General features: G+C 39.8%; 1 protein-coding gene across 2 annotated transcripts in view; it reads left to right on the top strand.

The window, feature by feature from the left end:
• The window catches only part of wdfy2 (WD repeat and FYVE domain containing 2), a 27,787-nt gene extending 14,386 nt beyond the window's left edge, over positions 1 to 13,401 (top strand). The window contains exons 4-12 of one of the 2 annotated variants that reach the window (XM_039599826.1): positions 1,319 to 1,373; positions 2,230 to 2,380; positions 4,358 to 4,470; positions 5,548 to 5,674; positions 6,202 to 6,307; positions 7,649 to 7,750; positions 8,858 to 8,988; positions 9,091 to 9,199; positions 10,613 to 13,401. In XM_039599826.1, the coding sequence (XP_039455760.1) occupies positions 1,319 to 1,373; positions 2,230 to 2,380; positions 4,358 to 4,470; positions 5,548 to 5,674; positions 6,202 to 6,307; positions 7,649 to 7,750; positions 8,858 to 8,988; positions 9,091 to 9,199; positions 10,613 to 10,642 (924 nt within the window). In that variant the 3' untranslated portion in view covers positions 10,643 to 13,401. The remainder of the gene's footprint in view (positions 1 to 1,318; positions 1,374 to 2,229; positions 2,381 to 4,357; positions 4,471 to 5,547; positions 5,675 to 6,201; positions 6,308 to 7,648; positions 7,751 to 8,857; positions 8,989 to 9,090; positions 9,200 to 10,612) is intronic. The other variant, XM_031732930.2, reaches the window with a different exon arrangement.
• Positions 13,402 to 13,770: the final 369 nt, after the last annotated feature.

The raw sequence follows: 13,770 nt of genomic DNA, 5'->3' as shown, positions 1-13,770 counted from the left end.
AAGTAATAATATCCGTCTTGAGGTCTGCCACATCCATTTTAGCTATCGGTGCCGACTTCGGTGTTTGGCTAGCGGTGTTGTCACCACTTTTGCCCGCGGCTGCACTGGTCTTAGCTGTCGACGAAGCCTCGTATTTGTATTTCCGCAGATTTGCTGCCATAAAAGCGACTTTCTTGGATTTATATCCGTAGGAACTTTGTTCAAAGTTTAAGATTGTCTTTGAGAGCAGGTTGGTAACTTAAGTGCCTATTTATGATGCAATTTAAGCTGGAATGTGCAGAGGCTCTGAAAAAAGCGTGTTCACTCCATCGCGCTCGCTAGCGCCCCCCCTTTGATTGTGTTTTGAAGTCATTTGTCCTCACCTGAAGCACGCTATCTAGCCACTCAGCCGAGATTTTTTTCTTTTTAAATGTGAATTCATCTCTTCCAGCAAATCATCATCATTATAGCAATTTTGTCCCCTCTGATCTTTCTTACGGTGGCAATGAATAGCTTTCGTTTGTGACAAACTGTGGCAAAGCTCTCCAGAGAATAAATCTCACTTCTCATTTTTATTTGCTGTTCTCACACAGTACCATACAGTGCTATCTAACTGAACGAGTTCCTTCAGATCTACCTATTTGATTCATGCTCATCAGAGGAAGAATGCTTGTGATCTTGGTCACTTGATAATCCTTCCTATAGTGCCTCACGCAGCTCATAATGCAATTTATTAATAAGATTCTTTGTTTGTTTGTTCTTTGAGGGCAACACCTCTTTACCAGACTTTTCTTTTGGTCTACTCCTTACAGTTAAAGCTCCAACCCCCAAAAAGTAACCATTATGTTTTTATAAACACAAAAGTCTCTAGCAACACAGCAGTTTCTTTTCTGACCTTAAGCAGTGCAGGTCACTCTATGTTTAGATGTAGCATTATTTGCTGTCCACTTCTTGTTTTGTTGCTGACCTAAAATAAAGCCAGCACGTGATTTGAACTTTTCTTGGAGATTCATCTCAGAACAACCTCATAACTTACTGTAAGTTCCCGTAAGTGTTTTATTAAGGGTGTTGACCTCAGTGGAAACTTCAGAACAAGAACCTTCCTTGTATTTATTGATCTATGAGTCATTTGTCTTTACATTTTTGAGGAAGTAGTACTTATTTCTCACTTATACATGCTATGCAGTGCACATTTTGCAGAAATCCTCTGATGTGCAGAGAACTGTTTGAGTACTTGGCCAAATGTAATTTAAACACAGCAACATAGTTTTTTCCTGTGTTTACCAAGTTGCTGGAAACTTCAGTCGGTGACCAGTTATCTCCACTTCCTCTCTTTCAGGAGTTCGTTCTGTCAGAAGACTACAACAAGATGACCCCAGCACGCACCTACCAGGGTGAGACAGAAGGAGCAAGAATGCTGTTATATTGCCTGTTAAAGCCTGTTGGGGTTTGGCTGAAACTTGCATTCAGAAGGCAAAATGCCTTGTACCCATACTAATACCCAGACTAAACCTCCCCCACTGCCCCAGAAAAGACTGACAAGGGGCTTTTTTTCTCTATAAATAAATTATGATTTGCCCCATTTAAATAAAAAAAAAAAAAAAAGTTGTTATTATTACAGTCGGTGTTAGAATGCCTTAAAAATATAACACTTTAAAAGTGATTTTTTTTTAAGCTTTATTTCTGCCATCGTTTATTATTACTTGTTATGTATTCTTACTTTTGCCAATTCTGGGCAGTTCAAAGTTAATAAAGTCCACTCACATCCTTGTACTTTAGGCTTTGTAGCCTGAGGAGTATTTGCTCTCTGGCTGTGTTCATAATTCATGCCTCTCTGTGGAGCATAACTCACTAAGTGTGGACCAGAGCACCAGTGATCAATCTCTATATGCATCCTCCACAGATTCCACTATACTGCATGCTTTTTATTTTGTAGGTGTCCAAAACAACCCTTAGAAGATTTATTTATTTGTTTTATGGATATAGAGAAATATTTATAGTTGACCTTTATGATATGTTTCTCTGATCGTATGTGAAGATGTGTCTTTGTGTCACATGTGGCTAAGTGTATTGTGCAACTGTACAAATGTATAAAAATACGTCTTCATCAGTGTCAAGCACAAACTTCCTCTTCATTTGTCTGCTTTCTTTGACGATGGCAGTAGTGCTTGATCGTCTTCTTTCATGATGACCATGATTTGTTGTAGACTACTCTCATTTTAATTAATTCATTTTTGTTTATGTGCGTAGCTCATCAGGGCAGGGTGACAGTGGTGCTGTTTGTGCTGGAGATGGAGTGGCTGCTGAGCACGGGGCAGGACAAAAACTTCACCTGGCACTGCTCAGAGAGCGGCCAGCAGCTGGGGACATATCGCACCTCAGCCTGGGTCTCAGGACTACAGTATCCTTTAACACCCAGCTTTGTCTTTAGAGTGGATCGAGTGGGAAGTGACGAGCCAGCTTTGATTCTTTAGCCTTTGTCTTTTTATTTTGATGACATCGTCTATTTTAAGGTCAGTGCAACATAAGACAGGGCAATTGAAATTAGCCTCCAGTTAGTTTCTACTAATGGGAAGGGCTAACAATAGGCATCAGTCATGCTGTTGTCAAGGAAACGGTCTGAGTAGGTTTCTGTAATGGCCACATGAAAGGCTGTGTGAGTGCTCAGCAGCGGCACTGATCCATACCAATGAGCCTGCTATTAGGTCATCAGACTGCTGGTATCCTCTTAGCATCAACATGCTAACCTGTCTACATAACATGGCAAGAGGAGATTCAGAGCAGCGGCAGCAGCGGCGTTTATTTGTTCAGGGATTTTAGACATAATGAAAAAGGAACAGTGTGGAAAATGAAAAGTCTAAATTTAAAAGTTTTGCTGTTTTTTGTTTGGGTTGTTTCAAAAGTTGTTGTTCAAATGGCCGTCATAGTGCATGAAGCCTTTTAACCAAATCTGCACTTATTTGAACTAAAGCAAGCCTTTTGATACTGTGCAGGTGGCTGAAGGCTTTGTTGTTTGGAAACAACAAAGAAAAAGTGCCCTCATGCTGTTTACCATTAGTTATACGTGTTTTTGCTGTAGGTCTGATAAATATAAAGTAACAAAAAAGAGGCATCTTATCTTGCTCCCAGTTTTATTTTCAGCGTAGCCTAAAAAAGGAGATGTGAAGAAAAGTGGGCCAATACGTCTCCACAACCACACAAGAGAGACTGATAAAGTCAAACAGAAAACAGTTAGTGCTGCTAAAAGTGGTTCAGTTTTTCATACACTGCTTCTAAATGTTGTTCTTAGTTGATATTAAATACATAATGACGATGTAATATGACATGTATTGTTCACCTGAGGTTGTGTTTGCCTAATTTTAGGACTTGCTGAGGAACAGATTTTTTTATGCTAAACTTTAGAACTGACAGTGTTTTCTTTTTACCATTAAAGTACAAAAGCCATCATTAAACAAAAATGGTGCTACGCTGAAAACAGACCTAAGAGCAGCAAAAGAAATTCTAATGTTTCATGTAGAGGATCTACTCTACTCAACAAACTTTGAAAATATGGTTAATAGTCAAGTGTGCAATGATTCTTCAGATGCACAATTTGTACTTTAGTTTTTCCTTTTAGGGTAATGAATAAGAATATGACTTGATCACTTTATTATGATTTGATCGTTTCCTAGAATCAGATTATTTTGATGTGTTTCCTGTTCACTCTTTACCAGCGTGTAACTGTTTCATTTCTCACCAGCTTAGCATACTTTAAACAGGCGTTAACCACCGCAGCTCAATGTGGCTAACCGGCTGTAGCAACATTAAGGCTGAAAAATGGTTAAACAGACAGTCGGGGGAGTTTTAAAAACTGCTACAGCCCTTTTAATGTTTAATAAAGATTTTATTGGTTTTCTGCGGCGTTGGGAAGGACAGACAAGCCAGCGGTGTAGATCTGTTGTAATATCCTTTCACTTTAAAATAATCTTTTCTGTGCTTACTGGGAGTTATGCACAATGTGAAATCTCAGATTTCCAGAAAGAAAAGGACAAATCAGTGGAAGTGGATTGGATCTTTAGGTTATTGTTTCCACTGTTGGGTTTCCTCGTCTTCTTTGTAGGCCGACGTAATGATTTGGTTCAGTCGTGACTTAATCGGGTCAGACGAGGGCTTTGAAGGAAGCCGGTGAAACAGCTGAGAGTCCTCCGCTGACAGTCGCTGTGGTGCTGCCTCTGCGTGCTTTCATTCAAAGCTTTCATGTAGTAGTTTACACAGAGTTGGCTCTGGATTTTTGTGAGCAGTGAAATTTACAGCTCTGTTGTGAATCTGTTTGGTCTGTGTGACAGGATCTGAATGAGTGCATGTTTAGCAGGAAAGCTTGACCTTAATTTTGACCCAGGTTCGACGTGGAGACAAGACACGCCTTCGTAGGGGATCAGTCTGGTCAGGTGACCATCCTGAAGCTGGAGCAGGACAGCTGCAGCCTGGTCACCACCTTCAAAGGACACACTGGTACCCACACACAAGCACCAACTGTTCAAACTAAAGCACAAATGATTAATTAATCAGTCAGCTGATCAGGTTTCTGATACTGTCACTGTTAGTTTGGCTTTTTGAGTGTTAACAGATGACAAGGAGCCGAGGGGGATTTTTGTTAACATTTACCAGTATTAAATAAATAATTCAATAATTTATTGATAAAATGTTCAGCTGATTGATCAAGACTGAAAATAATTGTTGGTGGCAATCTTAGCATAGTAATGAAGCTCTGAACTCTTGCCGGCTCTGCCTGCGCCACAACATTGTTAAATATTTATTCCAATTTTGTCTGTACAAATTGTCTCTCAGCTATGTTTCGGATCATTTTCGCTCAGTTTTCTGCTTTCAATACGCTCCCGACTCTGAATATTAGTTTATGAGAAAAAGCCAGCATCTTTTGCTTGTGTGGTTTTCTTATTTCTTCACTGATCTGAGAGAGAGAGGAGCTTCTACAGAATGTGGATCACAGCAGCAGATATTTTCAATATTTGGTGATTACTTTCTGATCTGTAAACTTTAAACCAAACCCACTTTAAAACAATTATGTAGCAGTTGAGTAACAGCTTTTCTTTGTATGATAGTTAAATCTTTATTTTAGAATTCAGTTGTATTTTGGGGAGCATTCTCATAAATGTGTGTTCACACAGCAGCTGCAGTAAGTTCACACAGTATCCTCGTTTGTCTTCGCCTGTTGTCCTCCAGCAGGTTGCAGATTTATTGACGCAGCTCAGCATTGATTTTTACAGAGTTGTGCGTCCCCGGTGGTTTTAAATGTTCGAGAAAGTCTTTGGAACTTGTCATGATGCAGTCTGCTTCAACAGAGAAGGCAAAAGAAAAATGTGTTTTTACCATTTAATAATAAAGAGACATCCAAATGAGTTTAAAGACGAGAGGTCCAACAACAGTGACTTCAAGCCAGTGAAAGGATTTTTGAACCTTTAGTTGGTTTTTATTAAATGTCAGTAAAGCTGTGCCAGCTCCCAGTGAACCCTGCAGGATAATGTGGCGTAGCTGACAGAGGCACTTTTGTCTGTGTTGTAAATTTGTCAGGTAATGTGACGGCGCTGTGTTGGGACCCGGTCACAAGGGTGTTGTTCTCCGGAAGCTCGGACCACTCCATCATCATGTGGGACATCGGCGGACGCAAAGGCACCGCTATCGAACTGCAAGGACACAAGTAAGGATCTCCATTAGCCGATAAGTTTTACATATACTCAGCCGTTTTGTATTGATGGAAATGTAATTGTGTGTTTTCTGTCATGTTTACTCAGTTTATAAATTATGCCTAGTAACGTTTCATTGCACTCACTTCAAGCTTGAAGGACTAGTTCAAATGTAATGTTATGAAGTTAACATGAAGGCTGCAGGAGAGCAAACTTCAATAAACAGAGAAAAACAGTGTTCTGATTTCATAAGGGGACGATAAACAGACTCTGGAATCTTACACTTTTTTTGAGCAAAGACATTTATTGACTCCTAAAAGTTAAAAGCTGCTAAATAAATGTTTTTCTTCTTGGAGCATTTTATAAAAATGTGCTTTGACTTCAAAAACAACCTTTTCACCCACTGAAAAGCTTTGAGGACCAACTCAGTGTAGCTGCTACCTTGTATTTTAACTTGTTGTTTCTTGAAGTTTAATGCAAAGCACTTTTGGTTATGTCAGCATACCGGGACACCCACTTCACTGCTGTGCTCTCCCCACAGTGACAAAGTTCAGGGCCTGTGTTACGCCTCACACACCCGGCAGCTCATCTCCTGCAGCTCAGATGGAAGCATCGTCATCTGGAACATGGATGTAACACGGCAAGAGGTGAGAGAGAGCAGACTGAAGCAGCGTGACGTCAGCGCACAAACACAAGCTTGTGCTTGATGTGTGAACTGCAACAGCTTGTGAACAAAATATGGAAATGTCATGTGTGCTGTGTAATGGCATGCTTTTTTCCCTTGGTGCTTTCCTGCATGTTTTACAGGGAAGCACATTCTGTGATGCAGATCGGCTCAGAGGATAAACTGCTGATGTTTGTTCTCTCAGATCCTTTGGGGGGGAAAAGTTCTCTTTAGAGCTCCAATTAAGGTCACCTGATTAGCAGAGTTTTCTTTGATTTTCTGTCGTTCAGATGCTCACACAGTCTAGATTCGGCGTCTCCCTCTTTGCTCTGCTAGTCTCCAGGCTTTAATTGCTTCTATATTCAATCAGAGCCACTTTCACTCTGCCTCGCTGTTCTGTTGTGCCACAGTCTCTGTAATTTGCTCCAAATTTTCGTCTTTAAAATAACAGCTTGGCTAAGTCGTTCACCGGAGCCTTGGCAGTTGTGCTGGGGTCTTTAGTTTTCTTTGCAGAGTCTTTGAAATCTCTGACTTCCTACCTCTGCCAGGCTTGTTCTGACTGTGGCTCTCTTTACATTTCTTGATAATACTTCTCACTCCAGTTATTGAAACACTGTGATAACTTTGTATATACATGGGGGGGGGGTTGTGTTTATGTTACGTTCAGTTAAAGCACATCATTGTACAGCAGCGGTTCGTGCAGTGGCTCAGTAAAAAGCTCAGTTTTCTTATTGACCCTGGTAATTTGTTTTTTTCTTAAATAATTAGAAAGAAATTATGCTTTATAAAGAAAACTAGTACATTTAGAAATGTTATCTTGCTCTGTTTAAAAAAAAAAAAAAAAAAAGAAAGAAAGAAAAAAAAAAAGAAGCAATTTTGCGAAAACCTTCAAAGAATGTTTCATAGGGGTGGCTAATAGTGTAGTCCTCAACTGTGTGTATATATGTAGTTTTACACAGACTAAGGTTAGGGGGAAGTGTTTTTGTTCTGGAAAAATAACAGTATCCTGATTCCTGATGTCATGTTGTCAGAGTGAATTTGGCAGATTTATTTCTGTTGTACAGCAAAACATATAAACATCTCCATCCCTCCCTGACTATAATTTATCGTTTTACACTTTTATTTACGTAGGAACGGAAATAACTGGGATCTATTGAATAAACACGACATTTAAACTAGGCTAAACCATCTTCTGACCCTTAATTTGTAGAAAAAGCTTCAGTCTCTCTTGGGTCAGCAATATAAGAAAAAATAATTCATTTTAAACATTTCTCCAGTGTTTATATTGGAAATCAATCGAGTTTTGAAATGTGTGTTTCCACAGACCCCAGAATGGCTGGACAGCGACTCCTGTCAGAAGTGTGAGCAGCCTTTCTTCTGGAACTTCAAACAGATGTGGGACAGTAAGAAGATCGGCCTACGGCAGGTACTGCGCACACGCCCGTTAGCCGAGCACCTTGTTTTATTTCCACTCTTCTATAAAAACACAAGTTATTATATATCAAATATATCATAACTAACACCGCGTCAGCTTCTCTGCTGCAGCAGATTCAGTGATGTGTAGCTCAGCCACTCTCTAAACTTATTCCAAACGGCTTTCTAACAAACAAGTCTCTATAACTCTTCACTTCTGCCACGCTAATGGCAAGCAAACATCCTGTGGCTGTTTTATTGCCTCAATTTCAGAAACTGCTTTATGTTGTGGTTACTCGTTCCAAGTGTGTGTGTGTGCGTGCGAATCACAGTTCAAAGATACAGTAATAGGCGTTTTTTTGACTGCACAGCAGTCTTTTGAAACATTGTGTAGCGGGACCCAAACACAAAGCGCTGTAATGTTGGTGTTTCTATTTCACTGCACTGGAGGGGGGAAAAAACACAAAGATTTTTGACTGTACACAAAAATGTTCCAGCATTACTGAGGAATGTGTATAGAGTGCTTTAAGCTGTATGCAGCTGATGAAATAAAACTTCAGTGTCAAAACAAGAAAATTTACCAGGTTGGTGGTCTCGCATTTTTAATGCTAGCTTCTATGTGAATGCAGATACAGATGTTATAATAAAAAGGAGAAGTCGAGAACATTTTACCTGAAGTTTCAACACGTGTGTGGACTCTTGGAAATGAGTTGAATTGGTCTGATTTAAGCCGGTTTCAGACGTTGGATGGTTAACATTGCTGGTTTGATTCTGTTATTTGGACACGGGTCAGTGTTATGTTAACGTTCCTCAAAGTCTCACTCAGACTTACAGCTGTGATGAAGTGTGTGTGCTGCAGCTGTCTGCAGACCTCACACAGTCTCCTAGAGAGAGAGAGAGATTGTCTGCTGGATAGGAATTATAAAAATGCATCACAACCAGTATCTTCTTGTAGCTTTCGAAACACAAAGTTCAAAACTTGGCCTTGACTTGGCGTATAAATTTGCTAAACATTTCATTGTAAGACAAAACAAAAAAAACCAGACACATCTCCATTTCTTTGATGAGAAATAAGATGTTAAATGAAAGCTGACATGTTCATATCCTCCTGTGCGCTCAGCACCACTGCAGGAAGTGCGGCCAGGCAGTGTGCGGCAAATGTTCGTCCAAACGCTCCACCATCCCCCTCATGGGGTTCGAGTTCGAGGTGCGCGTGTGTGACAGCTGCCACGAGTCCATCAGTGACGAGGAGTGAGTAACAATCAGCTTCTGTTGTTGTCATATACTGAGCCTTTGTAGCTTTCCCAGTGATTCGCACACTATAACCGCTGGCGCTGCCTTTGTGTCTTGCAGTCGAGCACCCACAGCCACCTTCCACGACAGCAAGCACAGCATTGTTTACATGCACTACGAGCCCACCACTGGAAATCTGCTCACCTCTGGCACTGACAAGGTTATCAAGGTCTGGAAAAGTACAAGGAGTGTCTGTTGTGTTTGAGAGTCTCAGATAAGGCGTGCGGCACAGACAGGAACACTTAGCGAGGTGTTCGGATCATTCAGACATGAGGGTTATGTTTTCAGCTGTTTTGGGGCTCTATAATAGCTCTTAATGTAATATGTGCTTGTTTATGCAAAAATCAATGCTATAATTGCTCTTTTAGGGGGGACTGCCTCAGTGTCCCAGGTGGTAGTCAAGTCTTAAACAAAACTAGAGCTTGAAGTTTCAGTGATTTATATATTTATTTATTTTTAAGGAAATCCAGAGCATGTGAAAGCCTATAAAACACTGCAGGTAGCTGGAAACTGTGCTACACTGTGGCTTTCAGTCTAACAATCATTAATAAACCTTACATTAGGATGTGTTGCGTATTTAGATTAAATGCTTGGAGAATCCAAAGTCACTCAGAGGGAACACATTTGTTTTGGGCCTCTCGGGCAGCTCTGACAGACAAAGTTGGAGACTGGCTGGTGAAGAGTGGGCTGGAGAATATTTGCTGCTTAAGAGTCAGACGCCTCTTACTACAGGGAGCTACTAAAGTAGTGACTACTGAGCTTTCACACTGTGTTTGGCTGGTGAACAGGTAGTTCTTTGCACTATGCACTAATGTAATTTTCCCTTTAGTAAAATAATACTTGAAAAAGACTGCAAAGCCTTTATGTGGAGATATAACACCTGTGCAAACATTGCTTTTAAGAATTAAATTGTCTATTTTTATATATGAATAGCAGAGTAACTGTAATCACAACTGAGTTATTCTGCAGTACTCGATACATTGCACGAATATAATCTAAAATAGCAGAAATCAGGTTTTCTCCATTCTGGTCTCCGTTTTAATAACGTGTCAGTTCAGTTAACTAATTTGCTTTCTGCCCTTTTGTCATTTATTTGTTGAGCTCCACCGTGGAGAGTCATTAAGTAGCCACTCTGGAAAGTCAAATATGTGGAGGAGTCGATTTAGAGTGCCCGCATGTTCCTTCATAAAAACATTTATATTTGGCCCCAGTGTGTCAGTAATCATATTGTAAAACAAAGTGAAAATGTACGTCACAGTATTTCTTATTTGACCCACCCTGTTGACTGTATAACTGCCTCCCTGCTAATTACCAGTTCTAGCTACTGGGTCAAACATTGTTCTCCTATTTTTTAAAAATTAATGTGTTAATTTAGTCAAAAATGTTTCCACACTTAAATTACTGTCTTTTAAAAATTGCATTAGTTAAAGTCGACAAATGACATAGAGTACCTGATTCACATCCAACAATCAGATTATGATTTGTTCCAGCATGATAGTGTTGCACATGTCTGAGCTATAGAAACACAGCTTTAACTGTTTCCGTTTAAGTGGACTGATGGTTACTTGTGTTTTGTCTGCAGCTTTGGGACATGACTCCTGTGGTGTCCTGAGATCTGTGGATAACAAGCAGTCAGCAGAAATCTCTGTTTGACAAACTGTCGAGGTGCCAGTACCACTGGGAAGAGAAACAGGGTGAGAGCTCCAGCAGGATCGATGTCATCTGGATAAAATTTAGCGTTTTTTTTAACGTGTAGCGCGGTGGCTGTTGAACATTTACAGCGAGGACACTGCAGGCCAGTGAAGCCTGAGAACCGTACAGGCTTTGTTTGACACAAGGTTACAGAGAGTTGCTGGTGGATTGCGGCTCTCTCTCTGCATATATGTGTCTGTACAGTGTGCGAAAGGTTGAGGCATTTCCCTTTGTAAGTTATCGACACACCTCATTTGCTTAATTTCCATGCATTCCTTTCCAGTTTCAAACTGGAAATTCATGAAACAGTCTTATGAAACCTGCTTGCACTGCGGGAACTTGTCAAACCCAGACTTCACTTTCTGTACATGTGAAACACCTTGTTAAACAGACTGGCAAAATCAAACGTGCATTCCTACTGAACTGGCTGCAGATCCTTAACAAAACAGGAGCTTATCATTTTCATTTGCACCAGCAGCTGTTCAGACCTGCACGTGTTGTTTTTTACCTTCTGCAGACAGAGAATTTAAAAGTGACGCTCCTTTTATTGTATTCCATTTAACATTAGGAACCTGCCACCTGTTATAGTGACAACCTAAACTGTCACACTGACCTGTTTAACACCAAATGTCTTCTTTTTGGCATAACATACTGACATAACCCTCAGACACTAGGCTTTGTTGTCTATATATACAGACTGAAAATACAAAAAAATGTTTGTAGTTGAAATAGCAGCAAAGCGTGAGCCTCTAAACTGCCCAGTTCTCTCACAAACTTACTTTCTTTTATCTTTTTTTTTTAGGTTTTCCCCAACTATTTCATTTATTTTATCGTTTTAGTATAATTATCAATGCAGAACGGCACTCACATGTGTCCTAAGAGCAGAAAATACAATATGTTCATAGTAAGCACTGAACATTTGGGTGTTTTACAGATTTAAAAATAGAACGTAAAATAAAAATAGCCTCGAGCAGTAAAAATAAAAAAAACGGGTGTCACTTGAAGATGTTCTTGTCCTTGTCTGTAAATGCTGCTCGTGAGCATGTCATTAATGTCTGCAGGTGTGCTGTTTCTCAGGTGCTTCACATCACTCACACTGTGTGCGCTTGTCATACAAATCAGGTTTTTTTTTTTTTGTTGTTGTTTTTTCCGTCTGGTCTGACCTGACAGTATCATCTGAGGGAGACTTCTTCTTAGGCTGCAACACCTGATATCAACCACTAGAGGGAAGAAGTAGCATAAAGCGCAGCTTTAGTTCACATTTATGCTAAAACGGTTGTGGATGGAAACAACTTTAAAAAAAAAAAACCCTGCATAAACTACATTACCTACATTAGGAGCTTTATGTCTTCTGTACTCACTGTAATGCTGGTGTGCAAACACATGGAGGCCTCTAGAAACCACAGATGTTGATGCACCCAGTCCACTGAGTGTTAAAAGACTGGATATCATGCAGACCTCGTGGCGTTTTCATACTGGTCTGGTAAAAAACTCCAGGCAAATGGATGCTCTTTGGTTTGCAACCTCACCGCGCTTCTGTATCATGTCAGAACAAGCAATTTTGTAATATATTGACAGTATGAGCAAGAAATCCAAAGTTTATAAGGTTAGGAAGTTTTCAAGGATACTGATGATACTGCAGACTCTTGTTGTTGTAGTGTAAGCACACACAGTGTTTATCTAAACCCACTGATGTGCAGAGCGCACCTTTCAGATTGTGTAATCTAGCATGAAGCCAGTTGACATTTTGTACTTCCTGTCCTTTACAGCAGTGGAACTGTTTTCTGAGATTATTTATTATTGTAAGTGTGGTTTAAACGTTTTTGACATTCAAAAGCACATATCATCAAGCTCGTCAGTGGCAGCATACACATGTACCAGAATAGAAAGTAAGCTAACGAACACGGTTTGCATTGATTTGTTCCCATTGTTACTGTTTTTAAAAGTCTCGATACTGACTGACTTTACTGTCGATGCACTGGAATCAACAAGCAAAAATATCTCAAGTTCATGCTGTGAAGACTAAGTATGTCTTTAGTTATCATTACACTTGTGCTTTAATGATCTGCTCAGCCGATAACTATTCTTAATGTTTGTACAGTTCAAGCCCAGTGGAGTATTTTCCAAAGATGAGATTTTCTGCAACTATAGAACGATGGAAAACTGTACATCACTTTACAGCCACAAATAAAAGTATAGCAGCTGTTTACTCGTGAATGTGAAACTTTGGGTACTAAGACTTTAAAGGTCCCTACCAGTGTTTTAGCTCCGTTATAGAAATGGTGTTATTTCAAATGCATGGCAAGCTCATTTATTCACTTTGTACTGAATCTAATGTAATGTGGTGCCTGCGTGGAACAGGAGTACAAAAGAATCCAAAGAACTGCAACAAAGCAGCTTTTTTCTTTGCTGACATCATGTGAAATGCACGTGGAAATGATAATTGCAGTCTGGGTTTTCACAATGATGTGAAAACCCAGACTGCACAGGAGATGCACATCTTTCTAGATACTAATACAGGATTTCTGCATTCAAAATGAATGGATGCAATAAATCCGTCTTTGGCCAGTGGTTTGTGTTTCTGTCCCAGGAAAGAAAACAATTGTTGTTGTGTCCTTCAATGTAATTGTGTGTATAAATTACATATTAAAAGAGGAGGTATTCACCTGCTCAACTATATTTGACTTCAGTGTTTGTTTATTGGATTGCAGCTGTGATTTTGGGGCTCTTGCTGCAGTGTTGAGTTCTTTGACTGCAAACTGAAACCGGCAGATATTCGACGACTTTAACTGGAGTCTTCGTTTCAGCAGCTTCATCGGACTTTGCTCGGCAACACAGACTTTCTCCTTTTTCCCGAGTATTGCAACACATAACACGTGCAAAAGGAGATGATCCATCCAGGAAGAAAAGTCTTTAAAAATTACATTTGAAAGTAGCCATAATACACCAGAAACAAAGGTGCACACAACCCTTTATGAATAAACTGCAAGTAAACAAGTAAAATTCTCATTTAATGAAATCAGATAAGAAATTCAACATAAATTAAAA

Source organism: Oreochromis aureus, linkage group 16, assembly GCF_013358895.1.
Source record: "Oreochromis aureus strain Israel breed Guangdong linkage group 16, ZZ_aureus, whole genome shotgun sequence".
NCBI lineage: Eukaryota > Metazoa > Chordata > Actinopteri > Cichliformes > Cichlidae > Oreochromis > Oreochromis aureus.
Note: the sequence above shows the minus strand (reverse complement) of the source record. Positions and strands in the feature narration are given on the sequence as shown.